Source organism: Prionailurus bengalensis, chromosome B1 (genome assembly GCF_016509475.1).
Source record: "Prionailurus bengalensis isolate Pbe53 chromosome B1, Fcat_Pben_1.1_paternal_pri, whole genome shotgun sequence".
NCBI lineage: Eukaryota > Metazoa > Chordata > Mammalia > Carnivora > Felidae > Prionailurus > Prionailurus bengalensis.
This window is the reverse complement of record NC_057344.1, coordinates 51,961,248-51,984,115: the sequence shown is the minus strand read 5'-3', so window position 1 is coordinate 51,984,115 and position 22,868 is coordinate 51,961,248. Positions and strand designations below refer to the sequence as shown.

Sequence of the window (22,868 nt, the reverse complement as noted above, 5' to 3'; positions counted from 1 at the left end):
GGCTCCTTGAGTGCAAGATTATCTCAGCCAGCAAGAACACATCAGAAGACAACTCTGGCTAGTGAGCCAAGTGACCTCCCTTTGATTCCTTCATCACCCCCACACCATCTTCAGCCTATTCTTCTGGGAACATTTGTATGTTCCATACAGGAGATTCATTAATGGATTATTTTAAGTCCTAAACCAATACTTTAGAAATGATCAGTTGCCAATTACATAAAATAAGCAGCTCTTCAGCCCTACAAAGGCTCAGCTACCAGGAAAGACATAGAAATTCCCCTCCCATCCCTTCTTTCCAAATCTCTTTTCCAAAACTCCCATTAAACTTATGGTAATCTTTAGCTTGCAGGGGATTTAGCTGTTTAAAGAGAGCTTGGGTTCTAAGGAAAGGATGTGGGAGGCACTTATTATCTTAAACTAAAATCCTTTCTAAATTGAGTTGATCTGCTTTGGCAAACCATTTCATCACAGGCAACATAGAAGACCCTTTTCAGATATATGGGAAAATTGCTCTTTGGGAATAGTAGTCCAAAATTTCAGATTCTTCCCCTGTGCCAATGTATATTTGCATTTGGGGATTTGTGATTCTGGACCCTCTTTTCTCCTTAACTTGTAAAGAGAAGTCTGGGTTACCTTGGTCCCTGGTAGTTGGAGCTGGGTGATATGCTATTGTAAACAATCCCCATAGCTAACTGCTGTCAAGTTCACATTTGCTGGTCATACACAGACACATACACACCCATGTTCATGATACCCCAATTCCAGGAGGTCCCAAAGCACCACCCATCAGCCCTTGGACCCAGGCATCCAGTCAAGGGCTACAGAGACCTGTTTGGATGCACTAAAGCCAAGAGAGGCAGACGTTGAGCCATCCTTCCTCTGTGCCCTGCACTGCCCTTCATCTTTTAACCTAGTTTTCTTCCTTCTGGCCCCTTCTTTTGCTTACTCTCTCTCAGACCTTACCTGATTTCCTCTGCTCCCAGATTTTAGCCTTTGATTTGACTTATGATCCCTTTCCACAATTTCAGTGTCACAAGAAGGAAGAGATCATCCCTGGGACTGGGAGTGAAATTCCTCATCCTCCCTCTGCCAGACTTGGGCAGAGTAGAAAAGAAGTCCTCATCTGAAAATTCTTTGGCAAAAGACCTCTGAGAGTAGAATTCCAGTTATTTCCTTGCCTTGAGATACTCTCCGTCCTTAGGAGAGGTTTTTTGTTGGGTGCAGGGTAGGTTTGGGGGCATATTCATTCAAATAAACTCATGGTCCTCTCCTAATGAGGAGACCCACACACCAGCCCCTCACTTAATATATATTAAGCCTAGGAACCACATATGCTGCCATAGCACCTTCAGGAAAAGAACCCCCCTTCCCATCTCCCACCCATATACACAGGGATGGCAGAAATGTGAGGCTTGCAATGGGCACAGGAGAAATGTATGCAAAGGAAGGAGGTCCCTGGAATCTTCAGTAAACATCACCAGGCTACCTGGGACAGCCTCATCCTTCAAAGCTGCTTCTCAGGTCCCCTACATGCACCCCTCCTCAGATGCCAGAAAGGGAGCACTAATCTAACTCAGCGTTCAATTTTCAGACCAGACTGCAGCCTGTGCGGCTTCCGGCCAATGGGAGCTGGTCTGGTCTTCTGCACAGAGGCAAAAGTTAAGGAGGCTCCTCCTTTTTTTTTTTTTTTTTTTGAAGTTTATTTATTTATTTTGAGAGAGAATGCAAGCTTGACCAAGGAAGGGGTAGAGAGAGGGGGAGAGAAAGAATCCCAAGCAGGCTCCACATTGTTAGAGCAGAGCCTGATGTGGAGCTTGAACTCATGAACTGTGAGGTCATGACCTGAGCTGAAATCAAGAGACTTAACAGATTGAGACACCCAGGATCCCCTAGGAGGCTCCTTTTAAGGACACATGACACAACACTTAGGAAAAATATAGAACACAAAGTAATAGTTAACAATATTTACATTTCAATATGTACATTGAAACCCCCCAGCTCTATTTGAATTACACTCTCATCTTGTTATGTAAGTCTCCCCACCTGTACCCTTCTGAAGAGGAAGGGCCTTGGGCATTTGGGGAGGAATGTTAAAAGCTGCACTAGGAATAGGGAAAATCTGCTGTGTCTTGCCCTCTGCCTAGCAATAACATATAAACATTAACAGAGAGAAGGAAAGAAAACATGGAGGAAAAATTTCATTTTCTGTTTTTGGGGAGTAGCTATTCCCTTATAGACTGTGAACCAAGAGCACAGAATCATAAAATGATGTTGGATGACTTCAAGAAAACATATATTTGCCTCTGGAAAATCAACTCTGCTCAGAGCCTAGACTCCCAAGTGGTGTTTTCTTCCACTTGATTCTCCTGCTTGGTGAGGGATATTCCCAGATTTGCTTCCCAAATGTCCTTACTGAATATCAGGTAGGAATAAAAGGGAAACAAATAACTATCGGGCAGTAAAACACAAATAGCTGAGCCCCTGTGTCTCTCACCACTGAATTCTACAGGTGATCTGAGCTATTTCAGCTCTGGTCCTAGTAGATTGGCATGGCCTCCAGAGACCATACTAGAATCTCTCATTTCTAAGTGAGACCATACTAGAATCTCTCATTTCTAAGGAACCTGGCCTGGTTCCGTGCAGAGGACGTCTTCTTACAAGCCACCGCCTACAAGGTCCCTTATCAAAAGCTTGCCAACTTTTTGAATAAGGCCAAGAGAGCTGAATCCCCCTGGGAAGTGTTCCTGGAGTTTCTCTGCCCCTTTTCTGTTTCCTTTGAGAGACACAATTCTTCTCTCTGGTGACTGATGCAGGGGATAATATCACCTTTTAGGTGAGACCCCAAATCCACAGAGGCAGCCCTATCCTTGTAATGCCAATAATTAATTATTAAAATATTGGATCTCAGCTGTGCTATCAGAATGCCTGGATTTAATTCTTGGCTCTCACTGTCCATATAAACTTATTAATATCTCTCTGCACCTCAGTCTTCTCATCTGTAGAGTGGGGACAATAACAACCCATCTCACAGGGATTTTGTGAACAATAAACGGGACAATACATGTAAAAAATATTGAACAATGCCTGCTCCTGACAAAGATTCTCTCCTTGACTAAATTGTAGCCAGGCTCCTCTGAGCCCTCTCATCTGCTGGGCTTCAACCTTGGTCTATAAAGATGTGAACAAAATGTTAACACAGTTTCTAATAGCTCAAGTTTACATCTCCTGGATGACCCTAGCCCACCTCTAAAAGTGCCTGCCTGAGAAAACTCAAGGCTGCCCAAAGAATTTACTGTGTGTTCCAGCCAACACCTGAAGATGGCCCTGTCTGCCAGCCTTTGTGGAAGGGGAGGAGCCTAACTTGGATACACTGCAGTTAGCAAACCCAGATGGGTTTCATATGGGCCAACCCCCTTCCTGATTTTTGTAATTTTTCACTTCCCTGACTCTATTGAGACCCCACTAATCCTCCTCCCTATCCCCTCATCTTCCCTTTAAAATGCAAGTGCAAGTCAAAGTTGAGTTCAGTTCATGTGGACACTTTGCCCTATTGCCCTCATGCATATATTACTGACTAAAATCTGTCCTGACCAACTTCAAATACTGTCCAGCTTTGTTTATTGTTGATGCTACACACTGGCACTCAGTAAATGTTATCCACTGTTATTATCATTTAGCACTATATAATATTCTCCTTTCTGACTGACTGTTACAAGCTCTAGGCCACTTTTGACCTTTAGCTCAAGTTTACAGTATGTATTTCTATACACTAACCTCACCCTTGAATTATCTTATTTTGCTTACCTATATTTTCTCCCTTTGACTGGACTTCTTCATATTTTTAAAATTTCTGTGACATGTATTTTTGCATGCCACCTCAGGTTTTCCTGATGAAGGAAGCAATATATTCTAAAAATAAAGTTAAAATATTAAGAATTAAATATAGAAAGCAGGAAGATCAAGTGCTCAAAGCTGGGTTTTTGTGGGTTTGAATATTTGCTTATGCTTTCTACAAATATATTATGGAGGTTGAGACCTAGAAAGAAAACTTAATATTTGTCACCTCCCCATCTCACCATACAGTTAGAACCAACTAATGAAAATGAGAAGTCATGGGGCGCCTGGGTGGCTCAGTCCATTAAGTGTATACCTCTGGATTTTGGCTCAGGTCATGATCTCACTGTTATGACATGGAGCCCCATGTCTGGCTCCTGGATGGGTGTGCAGACTGCTTGGGATTCTCTCTCTCCCTCTGCCTCTGCCCTTCTCCCCCCACCCCCCACTTGTGCATGCTCTCTCTGTCTCTCAAAATAAATAAGTAAACATTAAAAAAAAAAAAAGGATGAGAAGTCATGAGGTCTAAAAGCCAGAAACCATTTTCAGAGGCTATAGTTTCAGGAGCAATTTGTGTGTGTTTAGATTTGGTTCTGTCTGTGAAGTCACTAAGTCACACAGGGGAGTAACCACTTACCCTGTGCTTTACTTTTCCTACATAACGATGTGATTCAGAGATGGTCCCTTGCTGCTTTCCTTCTCCCCTGGAATTGACATTCTGCCTTTGCCAACTCCCTGGGGCTCACTGAGATAAAACTAAGCAAAAGCTGATGGATTTGGAGAAAGAAAGCAAGAAAAAGGAAACCTACTTAGCTTCACAACTTGAGAGACATAAAGGATGCCACAGAAACCAACCTCTAGTTTACTCTGAATAAAGAGAGTTAATACTCCTTGTCCAATGGAGCACCTACACAGCTAGTGTAGCTCACTCTTGTACCATGGAGATTTCTTCCCCAATTTCCTTCCCTACCACCCAGTCCTCTTTTCTGCATTATTTGAGTGTAAAAATATGCTGAGTTCAGCACTAGTTCAGCTGATACCCCAGCATTCCTCCCTTCCCACCCAATAGACTCCCTCCTTAGCCTTTATTCTTAAAAAAAAAAAAAAAGCTGCAGACAACGCTTGTAACTATGCCAAAGGCAGTTCTTGTCCAAATGGAAAACTCCCACCTGCCCTCTTGTTTTGAACTCAATATTCACCCACATTTTGTTATATAGACAAGAGGTAAAACCATATAGGATCCCTGGGCCAAGGAGAAGAAAAGTTTAAGATGAAAAAGACTTGGGTTTGAGCTAAGGCATTCTGGGTGATGACTGGGTTAAACACAGTCATTATCACAACTATTATATCAGCTACTAGTACTTATTTACCATTTATAACTCACTTTCAAGCATACTGCCCCATTTGGCTAGGTATTCCTGTCTTCCATTACATAGATATGGAAACTAAGCCACAGAGATGTCAGTTGACCTCCTGCCCTGTAAGTGGCAGAACCACACCTGATTTTGGGGACTATCAGCCCCCCAAACCTGTGTTCTTCCCACCACACCACTGTCACTGTACCACCTTATGTACACATTCAACCTTAACAGTCCTTCCCACCAAAGCAAAAAAGAATGCATTGACTGCAACAGGGGACTGAATAGAACTCTTTTGGGTCTAGTTAACTATGGATTTGCCAGTATTAGGAACAGAAAACCAGGAAAAAGAGCTCCTGGGACAGAAAAAGCATTGAAGGCACAATAATAGCAGCAAACAACTGCAGAGAACATGAAAGAAGCCACAAGTCCAGGAAGGAAGTCCTCTTGGTTGACATCTAAAAGGAGGGGTGGCTGAAATCATGAGAAAGAAGGAGCCCCAGAAGGGAGTGAGATGGGGAGAGGAAGAGAGATCAAACAAACAGCTTAGGCATAGCTAATGTTACACATCTGGAGGAAGATGGTAGCAAAGGGGGAGAAGATAAAATGTGGGGAAAACAGAATAAGACAAAGAAAGTACTTAGCATGTGTCAGGCAGTGAGAGCTGGGGAAGGCCCTTGGGCTTCTCCATGTTGAGTTTGACTTTGAAGAATCATTAGCTCCATGAAAAAGGAAGTGGCCCTAGCAAGATCCTATTAGCATGGAATCAGGTTCTTCTCCTAACTGAGCTTCATTATTACCTGGGAATGTAGTGTTCAACCCAATGCACCATGTTTGGTAAATTAGATTGGAGCCCATGCCTCTAAGTGAGGCTTCTTCTCTGCCTTAAGTCTAACTCCTACCTCAGCTGGCTGAAGATCTACAAGGCTACATGGGCACATGCAGAGAGGAAGACAGAGAAAGCAATATGGGCAAGCCCGCCCCAGAGAGACAACCCTGACTCAGCTCGTTCCTTCCACTACCAGAGAGAAAGCCACATCGGTGTATGACACATGACCTTCACCACATACAGCAACCTTGACCACTAGTAAATATGGTCTAATTGGTATCTTGAAACCTGGACCCCATCAGTTCAGTATAACTTTAATTTTCTTATGGAGAAAGAAGCTGGAGAGCAGGGCATAGTATATATCTTCTTGGTCCCCTCTTTAACCTCCCACAAGCTGCCAACAAATGTAAAATGGTGTTTCCTATGGCTTTGTGATTCATATTGCTGGACTTTCTATGGAGTTAACTCAATTATTATTACTATTATTATTTAATGTTTAGTTCTGAGAGAGACCACAAGTGGGAGAGGGGCAGAGAGAAAGGGCTGGAGGATCTGGAGTCGGCTCCATGCTGATGGCAGCGAGCCTGATGCAGGGGTGAAACTCACAAACCATGAGATCATGACCTAAGCTGAAGTCCAATGCTCAACCAGCTGAGCCATCTAGGCATCCCTCTATACGGTTAACTTTTAAGAAGTGGTTAAATATGGGCAAAAGACCTGAACAGACATTTCCCCAAAGAGGATATACAGGTAGTAAATAAACATACAAAAAGATGTTCACATCATTAGCCGTCAGAGAATTGCATGTTAAAGCCACATGATATCACCACCCCACCAAAAAATAGTGACAACACCAAAGGCTGGAGAAGATGCTGAGAAACTAGACCACTAATACATTATGGGTGGGAAAGTGAAATGGTGCAGCTATGCTGGAAAACATTTTGTGAGTTTCTTACAAATCTAAACATGCGATTATGTCTTGACTCAGGAATTGCATTCTTGGGCATTTGTATCAAGGTAATAAACATCCAAGTTCACACAAAAACCTGTACAGGTATGTTTGTAGTAATGGTCCAAAAATAAAAACAGCCCAGATATCCTCCACCAGGTGAATGGTTAAACAGTAATACACCTACACCCTGGAATCCTAATTAGCAATAAAAAATGGTACAGACTGTTGATACACACAACAGCTTGGATGAATCTAAAACCTAAGGCCATAAATGACTGGCCTGTCTGCAAATACTGCACTTGTCGTTTTCATCAGGAGGGACTTAGCCATATTAACTTCAGAGCTCCCCTCTAAGATATCTAGAAATTTCCCTAGAGTTGTGTCTGCCAATGCTAGGCAGGGCTGCCCAAATGGACCTAGAAATGTGGTCATGGTGTCTGAAAGCCTGAGACAGGAGAGGCAATCAAGAGATTAAACCAGAAAACAAAAAAGAAAGTCAAACCAGGATCAAGAAGTGGGAGCCTAGAGGCCAAAGATCCTTAAAAGGGACACATTCAGAAGTAGGAACTGGGAAGTCACAAGAATCAAAGCTGTGGGAACAAGAAGTAACATGGACTGGTGGCAGGGCAGAGTGGCTAGGAACAGGCAGTGTGTATTAGGAGCAAGGGCATCTATATGGGACCCCAGCTATAGTCAGCTGATGTCATTCCTGGTGGTTCCCAGTCACATGTTTCTGCCTCAGGAAAATGCTAAATGTGTCCAGTGGTTTCCAAAATGCGGACAGATTTCTGTCATCTGTGCCTAAAATGAGTTTCCAACATGCCTTGGATTGGGTGGATAAGGTGGAATTAAGTTTCCAGGCAAAATACTTATGTCCATTCCATATACAGACAATAATTTTAAAGGGAGCATGCATGCCCCTTTCACATATTAATAAATAGAATATATACATTTAAATTGTTCTGGTATAACAGAGGAAAAATATGTCATTATAATTTAAAAGTTTTGGCAATATAGAAATATACATTGCAGAAAATAAAAAGTCTCCTGTAATTCCTTTCCTGTTCCACTGAAAATGCCAATATTAGCAGTTTGGAATATAAGCTTCTCAGATTTTTCCATGTATATGCTAACTGTGTATTTATGTATATGTACACTATTACATATACTTTTTAAATTTTTTTTAACGTTTATTTATTTTTGAGACAGAGAGAGACAGAGCATGAATGGGGGAGGGGCAGAGAGAGAGGGAGACACAGAATCGGAAGCAGGCTCCGAGCCATCAGCCCAGAGCCCGATGCAGGGCTCAAACTCACGGAGTGCGAGATCGTGACCTGAGTTGAAGTCGGATGCTTAACCGACTGAGCCACCCAGGTGCCCCACTTTTATTTTTTTAAAGAGAGAGAGAGCAGGGGGCTTGACCTCACGACTGTGAGATCATAACCTGAGCCAAAGTCAAGAGTCGGATGCTTAACTGATTGAGCTACTCAGACACCTCAACATATACTTTATTTTTAAAAGTGGGGTTTTAAAAAATGGGGTGTCTATAACTGTCCAAAAGGTATTACTTAATATCTCTCATAATCAAGTTTTTTAAAAGGACTAAACGTGAATTAACTCTGTATAAGTCAAAAATGTCTGAAAGGACTTCTAGAGATTTCCTAGGTAATATCCCCTGATGTAAGGATTTGTGCTTCATGATCATGGCCTCCTCTTCACCACCTCCTCAATCAGCAACGGCCTCGGCTAGTGGCTTATAGGTCTCCAATTATTTGGGACTCTAGGTCTAATGACAACCACCACCCAGGAATCTCTCTCACCTGTTACCCTGCTGAGATCACTACTGGACACATCAAGATGGTGTGCAAACAAAACTGTGCACACTCCAGTACAAACAGCCATTTCTTTAGTTCCTTCTTTATGTTCCTTCTCCTTGTGGTAAACTACTTGAGGATTTCATTTAGGACATTCATTAAATTGCTTTTTCAACCAGCATTGCAATCCTTTGAGGGAGGTACCAGTATCAACCTTAAATGAGGCACAGAATATTTAGTAACTTGCCCAGGGTCAGCAACTGGTAAATGGCAGAAAAAGATGAAAGAGGGACAGGAAGAATAAGGAAGGGGCAGATTCAGCCCCAGAACTGCATGTAATTCTCAGGGTAAACAGCAAAGGCCACTTGCAGTATTACAACACTATAGCTCACTAGGCATTCCTGTGTGTTTTCCACTTAATTTTCACAGCAACCCCTGGGATAGCAGATGCGGGATCAGAGAGAGGACATAAGTTGCAGTCGTCAGAGCTAGATTTGAACCCTCTAACTTTGGAACTCACTCTGTTAATTACTGCACCAAAGAAAATCATCATGGTGAGGACAGACTACACCAGCAGAGCTCCATGGGCTGTGGACTACTTACCTAGAGAGCAGCAGAAGCCAGAAAGATTCTAGAAGGGGTCAGGGAGAGGCAACAGTAAGGCTTGGGAAACTTCCTTAGGTGATTCCAGAATCTCCATTCAAAATTGCCATGGTCCCTGCCTGATGGGATGCTTTCCCTCTCTCAGGACCGGGGGCCTCAGCTAGCAGCTCAGGTCTGGAAACCCTCTCAAGCCACTAAGTTGGCCACCACACCATCGTTTTTCATCACCCCAACTCCCACCCTGTGGGTCTATTCATTCCCTTTGCAGGCATCTCCCTGACCTCATCCCTATCACCCTCCCCTCTACCACCTGCAGCCCTGAAAACACCTCAAGGTATAAGAAACTAAAGTGTCACCACCTCACTCAAAGGCTAGAGAAGGCTAATCTAAGACAATAAAAAAAAATGTAAGGCAGTGAGGAAATCAGATTTTTTTTTTTCCTTTGACATGATTTTGTGAATTTGATCTCTGGATGTGATTTTCCACCCTTGAGCTTTACAGATTTTGTGAAGTCTAAAGCTTGAAGTCCTAACATTTTGATAAGAAATATAAACAGAGGAGGAATCTCATGCCGGAACTGCCGCCAGGAAGCCAGAAGGCATTTCTGGACCAGTATCAATAGAGAGCCTTCCCTTCACACTGCTCTTGGCTAGGTTTTGTCTTCCTATGTGAGCTTCTATAACATACAAATACTGCAAGAGAGGACAAGAAAATCGATTACAGGAGGCTTTGAAGATGAGGGCCCTGAGTTGGTATTAGCTGAGCATGTCAACTTAAGGAAAAAAGGGTCACTCACACATTTTCCAGACTCAGAAGCACAGGCAACAGAAACCAGGTTGAGTTTAAAGTAGATTACAGGGGGAATAGCCTAGCAAAATAGGATACTTCCTCTCCCCCCTCCCTCCACATCGGCCAGGGAATGGGTAGATAAATCTCAGGAAGACATCATATCAAGCACCCATTTCTAGTGTATTGTATCTGAGAGTGGGAAGGTGCTTCTCAGCTTGTGGTCTGAGGCAGGCTTCAGCAGGCACTGCAGGAGAAACCCTTCAGGGAGGGATGCGCCCTCCATGCTTTGGGTAACAGCCACTAGATTGACACATTTAGAGAGTTTATAATAGATACAGCTCCCCTGATAACTGACAAGAACAGACTCCGTGGGCTGTGTCATTCCTGCTTGGGCAAAATATCCCCCAAGGTTGGTGGGGGAAGGGCAGAGCCGAGGCCAGCAGTGAACTTCCAAGGCAGAATTAGCTTTAAATAAGTGAGAAAACAAAGCTATTTCCCTCAGCCTTCTCCCAGTCTCCCCTGCTCCAACCACCACAATATGCAGCTCTATGGAAATTCAGAATGCTCTCTGAGATGTTTATAGTTTGTTTTGGTGACAGTGGTGGTGGTGGGTAGTTTTTTTTTGTTTGTTTGTTTGTTCTTGTTTTGTTTTTAATAGAAGTCATTCAGAGCAAATGATATCTCATTTCTGCTTTATGCCATTTTAGGTTCATGTGTTTTCACTAGTGAAAAATTGATTTGAAGATAAAATTGGGTTTGTTGGCTTAAACCTTCCATGGTTCTAACTTGCTTGTTACTGTATAGGACAATTTTACTTTTTAAAGACTTGTTTTGGGGTATCTACATAGCTAGTATATAAACTATATAAAACTTGAAACATTCGCAAAGTATTAGGAATCTCTGCTTCCAGCCACAAGAGAGTAACAGGGACTGGATTTATCATCCATCTTGAACAACACAAAACTGGATGAAAGGTAAAAAATACTGGTTTTCAGACATTAAGCAGTGGGCAGTCAAGAACTGTGCTCCCCAAGAGATAGAATGTAAAGGGTGTGAACCCTCTGATTGCCCTTATGTCCTGCCTGGAGAGAGTTTCCAGGCTGTACACAGGGATGGGGCCCCCAAACAGAACCCAGAGGGTCTCCCTGAGCCGAGGAGACACAGATCAAAGTAGCTAGAATCCACAGGGCTGTGTATTGAAGAGAAGAGAGCTATACCAAGGGATGGCTCCACATACCGTCAAAGGGGTCCCCTCCAGTCTTCCAGTGAGCACTGAGCAAGGGACACATGTACAGAAACTTCAGGGAAAGAACCGCCCAAGAGAAACAGGCAGAAAAAATCCCCAGAGCTTATGCAGGGCCAAGAATAACTTCCTGAGCAGGAAGAACTCCGAACACATGGAGCATTAAATAGAATCCTCAGAAGATTGTCTTACCTCGGTTGTGGGACCAGATTACATCTAAACTAAAAGACTATTAGCCTCCCACCTAACAAAGCTTGAAAGAAAGTCTTGAAAAGATAAAATTATTCCCCCCAAAACCTAACTGTATCCCAGAATGAAATATTTAAAGGAATATAAATCCTCCCAAACCCAATAATATAACACAGAATTCTTGTCATGGCATAACAAGTTATCAGGTAGGTAAGTAAAGAAGCAGGAACATATGAACCATAATCAGGAGAAAACCTTAAAAAGCATTAAGAAGATCAAAAAATAACCATGACCTTACCAATAATAAATGATCTTAATGATTCAGGTTATTATTACCTTTTAGGCTTTTATTTGGTACATATTTTTTAAGTTACTGAAATCACATTAACTATGGCTGATCAAATATAGGTACAACTTAACTTGGTTGAGAACTTTTCTGCCTTCCTGCCTTCTTTTCTTTCTTTCCTTTTCTCTTCTTTCTTTTTTGGTGATAAGAACCAACACTCATTTGGGTTACCTCAAATAGGAAGTGTATTATAAGGAGAACACTAGGTAATAAGGAAAGAGGGTTCTCAGCTAAATCGGCCAAGGGAGAACAAAAGACAAGTAATTGGACCTTGTAGGAAGTGAAGGCATGAGAATTGCTCAGAACCAGAACAGCTTCCACATGTCAGCAAGAGCCTTAAATATTCCCTCCAATGCCCCACCTTAACAAGCCTCACTCCCCATGAACTCAGTATTCCTTCTCTTTGTACATCACCTTGTTGCTTCTGTTGTACACAATGGTTTCTGGCCTGGATCATTCAAACCCATGAACATCCACCTGACTTTCAACCAAACTGAGAACACTTTACATTAAGGGATTGAGAACAGAGATGACAATGACATTCATTCTCTTGGTTGTGGTCCCAGGACAGGACCTGAGCACAGGTAGGACATTTCTCTCACTGCCTCCATTCAGGAAGCTATGGCTGAAAGCAGAGGCAATGTGGGTGAACTTTCTTCAGTCAAAATTTGCCTGCACATCCAAGAAAAAGTCAAATGTTGGGGTATATATTTGAGCATCAACTGCACAGAAAGGATACACAGATTACAGTAACTTCCTTCATGACCACAGGGCTCAACTTCCAGCTCTTAGCCATCAAAATGGGGCTATCTCCATCAAGCAAGTTTACTCTATTAGAAGCAGAGAATTGTTTTTCATTGGTCATTTCTCCATAAAACCCTGTAAAAGGAGTGAGAGTCTGTTTACTATTGGATTTGTTGCTCTATCTTATTTAGAGGTTGGTATAATATTATCTTTGAGCCCTTGTATTTATGTAAATGAAACCATCCTCAAAATTCTATCTTAAACATTGTCAGTGTTGTTTTTATTCAATTATGAAAAATTTCAAGCATAAAGTAAAGCTGGGAGAATGTTATAGTGAACATCCATCGAGATTTTACTCTACTTGCTCTATCATACATTCACGTAATTGTCCTCTCTCCATCCCTTAATCCCACCTATGTTTGGTGCATTTCAGAGTAAGTTGTAGATATCAGAATACATTCCCCTAAATAACTCAGCATGAATGTTGTTACCTAAATTTCAATGTTTGCTAACATTTTTTCCATGTCTATACAATAAAATGTGAAAATCCTGAAAGTGCACCCCTGAGTTCAAAAAAAAAAAAACACATTGAACTGGGTAACCCAAATAATTATCAAAATCTATGACACCATCATCACCCCAGAAAATTTTCTTGTGCCCCTTCCCAGTCAATTTGTGTTCCAGTCCCCAGAGACAACAGCTGTTCTGATTTTTTACACCTAGATTTCCTTTGCCTTTCCAGAATTTCATGTAAATGGAATCACAGAACATATACTTCTTTCACCGAGCATCATGTTTTTGAGATTAATTCAGGGCACAGCAAACTTTTTCTTAATATATTTTTAAAAGTTTACTTATTTTGAGAGAGAAAGAGAGAGCGCGCGCACACACACACACACGCACACACACATACACAAAGCGGGGGGAGGGGAAGAGAGAAGGAGAGACAGAATCCCAAGTAGGCTCTGCACCTTCAGTGCAGAGCCTGATGCAGGGCTCAAACTCATGAACCTTGAGATCAGGACCTGAACTGAGATCAAGAGTCTAATGCTTAACTGACTGAGCCACCCAAGCGTCCCCTTAATATTTCTAAGTTGAAATATTTTAGCCTTTGGGGCCATACAATCTCCCAAAACTACTCAATTATGCTGATGTGGCCAGAAAACAGCCCAACACTAGATAAACAAATGGGGTTGGTTGTTCCAATAAAACTTTGTTTACAAATCACAGGTAGCCAGCCCATAGGCCATGGTTTGCCAACCCCATTAAATGTTGTGTGCTTCAGTAGTTTGTTTCTCCTCACTGCTGAGTAGGATGCCATGGTAGGAATGTGCCAGTTTATTTATCATTTGCCAGCTGATGATCACCAGGGATGCTTCTAGTTTCTAACTATCGTGAATAAAGCCTCTAAGAAGACTCTTGTACAAGTCTTTTTGTAAAACTGTGTTTTCATTTCTCTTGAGTAATACTTAGAAGTGGAATTGCTGGGTCATGGGGTACGCTTATTTTTACTTTTATTCTAAATCTATAAAAAAATAAACAATAAAAAACAGGTGCCAGGCATCAGTGTTACTTTTACTTCTCTTTACCAGGGAGAGATAATTATAACCACGTTCTGTGGAATTGTCTTCTCTCACTGAAACGTCTCTCCCTCTCCTGCCCTTTCCTTACTTTCACAGTGAGATCATCACAAACAAAACTTTAAAAAACATACTTTACACAGCTATCTCTACTACCTGGCTGCTTCTTTCTACTTCCTGGTTCAAACTGCCAAGAGGAAGACTCATTTCAGCTGATCATCACCTCATGCCTGGCCAGCTTTTCAAGGTGGCCTCATGCCAGTGGGTGTTGGCCTTCCAGGGAGTGACTGCATGCCTCATCTAACAGGCATCTAATAGGCAAAGTGGTTCATAGGGTAGAGATGGGGCTTCTATAAAGGAAACCTGGAGGGCTGTGTCTCTTGGCTTAGCAGTTTCCCACAGCAAGGATGGTAGATGTGGCTGGCATTTTAATTGACATATAACTATAATGATTAATAATTCCCCTATTGTTGGATATTTAGGTTGTTTTCAATTTTTTGTCTCACATCTTAGGCTGCAAAAAATGCTTTGAAACATAAATATTTGCATAAAATTGGCAATATTTCTTTCTAGACCCCCTAGAAGTCATATTACCAGGTATGAGTATCTGATATCAGTGTTTCTCCTACTTCAGCATGAACATTACGGGCAGGGCTTACTAAAACACACAGGGCTGGGACCCATCCTAGAGTTTCTGTTTCAGAAGGTCTAGGGTGGACATGAGAATTCGCATTTCTAACAAATTCCCAGGTGATGCTGACCTGGGAAGAGGAATTTTTCTTTCCTTCTAATGCTTCTACAGCCACTTTCTGCTACTTTAAAATATTTAACACAATTTGCATTGTGTTACAATTAAAATTGCACATATCCATTTCCTCCCTAGAATAAGAGTTCCATAAGGTCAGGTTTTGCATTGTTTATCTTCATAGGCACTAAAGTGCTAAGCACGAATAGTGTGTTTCCAAAAAAGAAAAAAAAAAAGGTTATTATGTCAATAATCTGCCACCTACCTAATTTCCTTGTTATTCTCTGCTTTGCAGTATTAATGCTGTCCCCAATTCCCCCAATTTTATTGGCAGACACTGAAAACTAGTTGCCACCTAACTTTTGATTATTGCTTCAATTTTTGATAAGCAATAGCTGCAATTTTTCACACCTGGATTTTATACCTCCTCTTGTCATTAAGTACCCTTGATCCAAATTTTCCTTGGGGTGGGTGATAGTGGAAGGAGGTTGTGAGGGAAGATCAGATGGCTTGGCTTAGCTCAAACAGTGTCACAAATGCATAAACAGAGATCTTAAAATTAAAATTTTCCATTAGCATCCTTGAAATCAAAATCAAAATGAGATGTTTGTGAAAGACTTTGAAAGTAGTAAAGCCCTCTCTAAATTATAGAATTATTAATATGACACCTAGGTTATATAATAAACAGAGAAGAGGAAAACATTTAGGAAGTAACCTACCCAACTTTATCCCTGTCACAGTTCACGCAGACAAAAATCAGACATACTTAAAACATTTAGACCACAATGCAGAAACTAAAAGATGGATAAACAGCACATTCAGACCAAAGTTAGGAGAGTCTCCATGAGTTTGTATTACAGGAACCACAGAAGTTTTTTTGACTCAGATTTGTGGTATTTCCATACCATACAGTAAAAGTGTAAAATGTTTTGAATGAACTGGCCCTAATTGCCTCAGAACATCTTAAAGTGAGAAACTTTCCCTCTGGTTTATTTCACCTGATCCCACAACCTCTCTCTTCATCCAAGGTATGATCTAAAATAGGACTCACAGCCCATTTCCAAGATTTTCAGGTGATATAAGGTCAATGCACCAAGCAAAGTACCTGTTTGCAATTACATATATGTAATTGCATGTAAGTATTTACTATTGGTACATACAATTACTATGTCATTGAATATACGTACTTACTATCCTTCTTCTTTTTTCTTTTTTATTTAAAGTTAGTTAACATATAGTGTAATAATGATTTGAGGAATAGAATTTACTGATTCATCACTTACACATTACATCTAGGGTTACTATCCTTTTTCACGAAGTTTTCCCAGTCATCTCCTGGTAGGATGAAGCTTGTCCTTAATAGACTTCTCAAGAAAGGTTCGTGAGTGTAGTATTCCCTGAGTTGTGGCAAGTTTAAAACTGGTTTTCTACAGATTTGACACTTGAAGGATACCTAGGCTGGATATAAAATTCTTGATTCATATTTTCTTTCCTCGAGTGTCTTAAAATTGCTGCTCCATGGTTGTCTTGCTTTCTACGTTGATATTGAGAGGTCTTATGTTGACTTAATCTTTTGCCTTTATTATTTTAAGCAATTAATTATGTTCATTAATTAACTTACTATTTACATGTTATTATTATTATCTTGCTTAGAGATTTTCCTTTTTTTTAAATTTTTTTATTAGTTTTCTTTATTTTTGAGAGGCAGAGAGAGACAGAGTGTGTGTGGGGCAGGGGGGCAGAGAGAGCGAGGGAGACACAGAATTAGAAGCAGGCTCCAGGCTCTGAGCTGTCAGTACAGAGCCTGATGCAGGGCCTGAACTCATGAACTGTGAGATCATGACCTGAGCCAAAGTCGAACACTCAACCGACTGAGCCACTCAGGCGCCCCAAGATTTTTCTTTTTGAAAAAGTCTAATAGTTTTGCTAGGATATGTCTTGGAGTTGATTGTTGTGGCTTAGTTTTCCCAAGCATTTGATGGACATCTTATTGAAAAAAAAATTTTTTTTGATGGGCTTTTTAAATATGTAGAATCAGATCCTCTTTTATTTCTGGAAAGTTTTATGGACTATAGTTGTAAATGTTAGTTCTGTTCCATTGTTTTCTTTTTCTTCTTCAGGAACTCCAATTTTATATATGTCTGTTGGATCTTCTTTGCCTCTCTTCCATTTCAACAGCTTTCTGACAGTTTTTAAATTCCTTTTTAAATTTTATTTTCATTCTCTTAGCTTTCTTCAATATCTCTTATTAACTTTTAATTTGAATAGCTTCTTCTGGGCATCTTGTAATCTTGTCATCACTTCTGATATGGTTGTGCCTTTTTACTTCCATTTCTTTCCTGTGTACAATCAACTCTCATTTGATTTCTTTCTGTTTTTTGTTCCTGTGAATCTGAATTTCCAATTCAGAGTTGTTTTTTCCCCTCCACATCACCAAGTAATTAATTTGTTGTGGGGTATTATCTATACTTTTCTTCTGGTTTTGGTTGTTTTTACAGGGGTAGATTTTCATCCATTGAAATGTTTCAATTCGCACTTTCTGTTTTCTTCTCATAGAAGCCTTGTATAGATGAAGACTGTTTTTGTTTATTAATTTCATGGACAGGCTCTTGGCTAAGGCGTAGTGCAAGAGTGCCACTTACTCTCAGTGTAGCAAAGTGCCCTTTCAAACAGTAGCTCTCTTTTTAGTGTGTGTGGAGGGGAAATTGGGGAAAAGATATGTAGATTCCTTGATTGTTTAGGATTCTCTTTTGCTTGCAGAACTCTAAATCTCCTCTTCTTTTATTTTTTTAATCACCTAGTCTCCATTGGAGACTTTCAGAAGCATTGAAATTGGTTCACTGCTTCATAAAAATCATCAGTATTCATACTTGATCTCTTGCTGTTTTCAACATTGCTGATCACTTCATCGTTATCTTAAACATTCCCCCCCCCCCCCGCTTTTTCTCTTACCTCTACAGCAGCTCCTTCTATCTCTCCTAGGAGTCTTGTTATTCTCTTCTGGCTATTAAATTTAGACTTCCTCAAAGCTTGGCCTTTTGCTATTCTCATTCCATGTGCCTTCTGGGTGCACACATTATGGTCCATGGCTTCCTTTAACATCTACATTTGCATGATTCCCAATTTTTATCTCTAGCCCAACCTGTTCCCTGAGCTCTGGACACCTATGTCTAACTGATGAGGTTCATACTCAAAGACACCTCAATCATCTCATATATAAAACTGAGTTATTTTATTCCTCACTCCCAAATACCACCATTTCAGTTGTAGAAAATTTGAGATTATTCTTGACAACTTTCTCTCTCTCAACTCCCAAATCAGTCTTCCCATATATACCTTTCTCCCTTCAATGTGTTCGGCCCATACAACAGCCACAGGGAACTTTTAGAAGCTATAATGTGTGTTACTCCCCTACTTAAAAATTCTTCAGTGACTTCCCATAGCTCTTGAGACAAAGACCCAGACCGTTATTATGACCCACAATGCCTTGTAAGAACTGGCCCCTTATTCAATTTTGTGGCCTTGTTTTCCCTTGTTCTGAATTCTAGCCACATCAAGTCCTGGAATAGTCCATGTTTTAATTCATTTGTCACTTCCTTGTGGAAGCTTTCTCTAATTTTCCTAAGTTAAATCCCCTCTTATATTCTGTCCTAGCTGCATGTATTTCTCTTTCACAACATTTACCTTCAGGTCTAATTCTATATTTATGGTAATGTCTCTCTTCTTTGCAAACTCAATGAGGGTAGGGGTCATGACTGTTTTGTTCACTTTTGTAATTCCAACACCAAGCACAATCTCTGAAACAATAAATATTTGTTGAAATAATCATCCTAACCTCTATTTCCTTTAAAATTATAATACTGCCTTATTGAGTATTATATTGAGTGTTTCCTATGCGTCAGGTGCCTTTCTAAGCACTTGGCATGTATCATCTCATTATTTCTCTTAATAGAGGAATAGGGAGGTAAAGTAATCTGCCCAAGATACACAGAAGGTTACCAACACTAGTAAGTGACAGAGCTAAGATTTGAACCCAGAAAGTGTGGCTTCAGAATCCTAGCTCTCTGGGGTGCCTGGGTGGCTCAGTCGGTTGAGCGTCCGACTTTGGCTCAGGTCATGATCTCACGGCTTGAGTTCAAGCCCCGTGTCAGGCTCTGTGCTGACAGCTCAGAGCCTGGAGCCTGCTTCTGATTCTGTGTCTCCCTCTCTCTCTGCCCCTAACCCACTCACATTCTGTCTCTGTCTCTCTCAAAAATAAATAAACATCAAAAAAAAAAAAGAATCCTAGATCTCAAATATTATGATATTATAGTCCCTTTAATGTTCATATCACTGACTTATGCTTTTCTGATTAAAGTAATTTTCTGAAAGTCTTTCAGATGGAAATAATCTCAGTGATAATTCTTTTTTCATAGATTGGATCAGTGTTATAAAAAGAGGTCATTTCAAGATGACTTTCTCAAGATCACACTCCAAGCTGGTAGCAGAATTTAGGCCCTGTAATATTTTCTGACTGCTTTTTTCTTCCTCCATTGTTATCAGCCTGGTGCCTCTTAGGACTGGGCTAAGTTTAACTGGCAAGATTCAGTTCTATTTCTTTTACAGATAAAAATTTTAGTGATACATCTGATATATAAAGATGTAGTACAGCATATGAGAATTCCTTTTTGTGATTGTACAGAATGTGTAACTAGCTTTTGTAATTGTATGTATGTGGAGTGTGTGTGTGTGTGTGGGGGGGTGTTGACTGAGATTTGCCAGAGTTAAAGAAAAGAAGTAGCAATCATCTATCTCTGACATTGGTCTTTGCTTGCCTGAAGGTGGGGGACTATGTCAGATGACTTATCCAAGTAACTTCTAGGTTCAGTTCTTTCGTATATTGAAAGCATTTGTTACCTAAAGGTATTCTTCGCAAAGTACTTTTCTTGAACAGAAAAAAAAAAAGGTATATTTTAACCCTGCATTCATTCATACCTTTGGTTGTTTAATGGCCTGCTGCACAAAGGAAGGTCTGTGGATCATCAGCACCCACATCCTTGGAAGCTTGTTAGAAGCGCAGAATTTCTGGTCCTATCCCAGACCTGCTGAATGAGAAACTGCATTTTAATAAGATCCTCAGATGATTCACATGCACATTAAAGGTTGAGAAGCACTGCTCTGAGAGGGTCTGCCAAGAAAGAGACTGAAGAATAAGACTGAATGTCTTATACTGATGTGTCTTATTTTTATTTATTTTTAAATTTTTTAATGTTTTTATTTATTTTTGAGAGAGAGTGCACGCATGACTGGGGCAGGGGCAGAGAGACAGGGAGACACAGAATCCAAAGCAGGCTCTAGGCTCTGAGCTGTCAGCACAGAGCCTGACGTGGGCTCGAACTGTGAACTGCAAGATCATGATCTGAGCTGAAGTTGGACGTTTAACCGAATGAGCCACCCAGGTGCCCCTGAATCACCTTGTTCTTAAAAGTACAGTATCCACTCCCAACTGACAATTTAAAAATACACATAGGGTTCTATATACATTTTTTAAAGCCCAAACTTAACAATAGTTTTTTCCCATTATAATGTGCACTCTGGAACTTGGCCTTTATCATAATCATCTCTGTATGCACATAGACACCTAGCAGAATAGTTTGAGTACGGTAGGGGCCGTTTTGTGAATTTTAACTGAAGTGTCTCAGTCTCCAGGGGAGTTCTAATGAAATTCTGGCAAGGAGACTGTCAGACAGAGAGGAGGAACATGTGACTCTCCGCAAATTTCAGGTGACTATATAGATAGAAGGCTTTCTTCTCATGAGTAGAACATAAAGAGAGCATCCTAGGTGCCAAGAGAAGCTGTATGAAGGACTAGATTCCTGTTCTAGATGAAGTTTCCCTTTAACTAGGGGTCTAGACCATCAAGGTAAACTTACCTAGTTTCATAAACATTAGAAAAAAGAAATACAAAAGAATAGTTGCTGCTAGCAGTGAATACCCAGGAACCGAGGGGAAAGAGGAGAGGCAAAATCAATGTAACTTTGATAACTAAGTCAGGGAGTACATAAGTTGTGACGCAGAAAACAGGAGTAAAGTAGGGAGTTGGACTTGCTCCAAATGAGAAAGGCAGGATCACCCAAGTCTTTGGATAATTAGCTGATCTGTTTGATAAGACAGGAGGAGATAGAAGGTAGTTACACGAGAGTGGACAATAGTGAATTGATCAGGAAGTCAGCATTTTCAAGCACCACATACGTTGGTATACGATTGCAGGAAGATAATTTTGTCTCTTTGATGTCAGAAACATTGAGACAGAAGTTTGCATCACTGCTGGTGTGGTCTAGGTCAAAACTAAACTCAGATTGTTGAGTGTGGCAGTGAATAGTAAGGAATGGTTGTGCCTTGTGACTTGGTGAGCTGCCTTTCCTGGAGATGTTCAGTCAGAGACAAAAAGGAATCCTATAAAAGGGACTGCATTTGGACGAATGCAGGATAGACTAATGGTTTCCATGGTTTGTTTCAACTCCACCATTTCTTGCGTCTATGACATCTCTATGAGGATTATATATTGAAAAAAACTATTAGTCTTGTTGAAGACATCATGTTAAAGACAGACAACATTTTAGCCACGTTTAGTTATCTTATTAACTTGGGATCCCACAGATAGATTCGTAGTTATGTGTCTACTTACCTATCTACCTCAGAGGGCAGAGGTGGGACACCATACTGCAAAGTCCTCCCCTCCAGGTGAGTTTGTCAAACTCCTCATACACACCGTTTTAATAATACTGGCGGCCCTAAGAACTATTGTTTACATGTTTCTTTTCCTCAGGAGATTCTGAGCGGAGGGCAGAGTTCATGTTTTACTTCCAGAAACCACCACTCTTGGCATTTAGTTATTAATATTGAGAGTGACACAGGTAACCCTATTGAGCGCTTGCTCTGTGGCAGACGCTTTTAGAAGCGTTTACACGTAGGCAATCATTTCGTTCAGGAACTTGCTCAGGCGAATAAACCCACACCCTCCCCTCCACCTGCTTTAGACCCGGAGACCTCTGACCTCTCCCCCTGGGTGTCCGCAAGCCCGCACCTTCCGGAATATACTCTCCCCGGCCCGCCCCTCCCCCAGAAGGCCCGCGTCCCGCCCACTCGCCGCCACGTGGTTGAGGGCCGGTCGCGGCCCACTGACGTCACCAGCAGGCGCCTCGGCCGCTGCAGTCCACCTGGTTTGCGAGTCTGGTGGTTGCAACTTCTCCGCGAGCCGGCTGCTTGGTCGCCGCCACCTCTCAGGTCCGGAGGCTCGTGGCGTCACAGGCTCTCGACATGTCAATGCTGGCTGAGCGTGAGTGGAGGGAGCGAGGGTGAAGTTTCCAGGTGACGCGCCCGGCCAGACCAAGTGGTGCGGGGTGCGGGTCTCCGGCGCGCAGCGGGGCGGGTTATGCCAGGGGACTGGGTAACCCCGGTTCGGTTCGCCCTGCCTGCCGCAGAGATTTCCCGGCGCAGCCTTCCCCAGGTTAGCTACTGGTCGGTTAGTGAAAGAGACTGCCAGTGTCCACGTGGGACTTTGTCCTCAAGCTCAGATCTGGGCAAGCGCGCGGTGTGCTCGAATGGGAGCCAGAACGCCGATCGTAGGAACCCTGACTTGGTCTTTCACTTCGCCGGCCCTCAGCTTCTTCTGGTTAAAAAGAGGCGGCTGGGCCAGCAGAATCTCTTCAGGCAGTGAAATCCCGTTCTCGAAGGTTTATTGAACCCAGAAAAAGAAAAGCAAAGGGGTTAAAAGCGTCAAACGCAGGAAGTTAGCCTTTTTTAGGGGATGCAGGGCTAATGAGTGATTCTAAGTAAGACTGGCTTAGTTGGGCTTAGTTG

The 22,868-nt window shown here is 41.5% G+C and overlaps 1 protein-coding gene and 1 long non-coding RNA gene across 3 annotated transcripts in view; one reads left to right on the top strand and one right to left on the bottom strand.

The window, feature by feature from the left end:
• LOC122474286 overlaps positions 1–22,112 on the bottom strand; it is a 49,199-nt gene extending 27,087 nt beyond the window's left edge. Inside the window, exons 1-2 of the long non-coding RNA XR_006294887.1 lie at positions 21,694–22,112; positions 20,001–20,110 (exon numbers count right to left, since the gene is read on the bottom strand). This is a non-coding gene — a long non-coding RNA (uncharacterized LOC122474286). The remainder of the gene's footprint in view (positions 1–20,000; positions 20,111–21,693) is intronic.
• An 82-nt stretch (positions 22,113–22,194) lies between these two features.
• Positions 22,195–22,868, top strand: part of PINX1 (PIN2 (TERF1) interacting telomerase inhibitor 1) — an 88,705-nt gene continuing 88,031 nt past the window's right edge. Inside the window, exon 1 of one of the 2 annotated variants that reach the window (XM_043565131.1) lies at positions 22,195–22,344. In XM_043565131.1, the coding sequence (XP_043421066.1) occupies positions 22,326–22,344 (19 nt within the window). In that variant the 5' untranslated portion in view covers positions 22,195–22,325. The remainder of the gene's footprint in view (positions 22,345–22,868) is intronic. The other variant, XM_043565140.1, reaches the window with a different exon arrangement.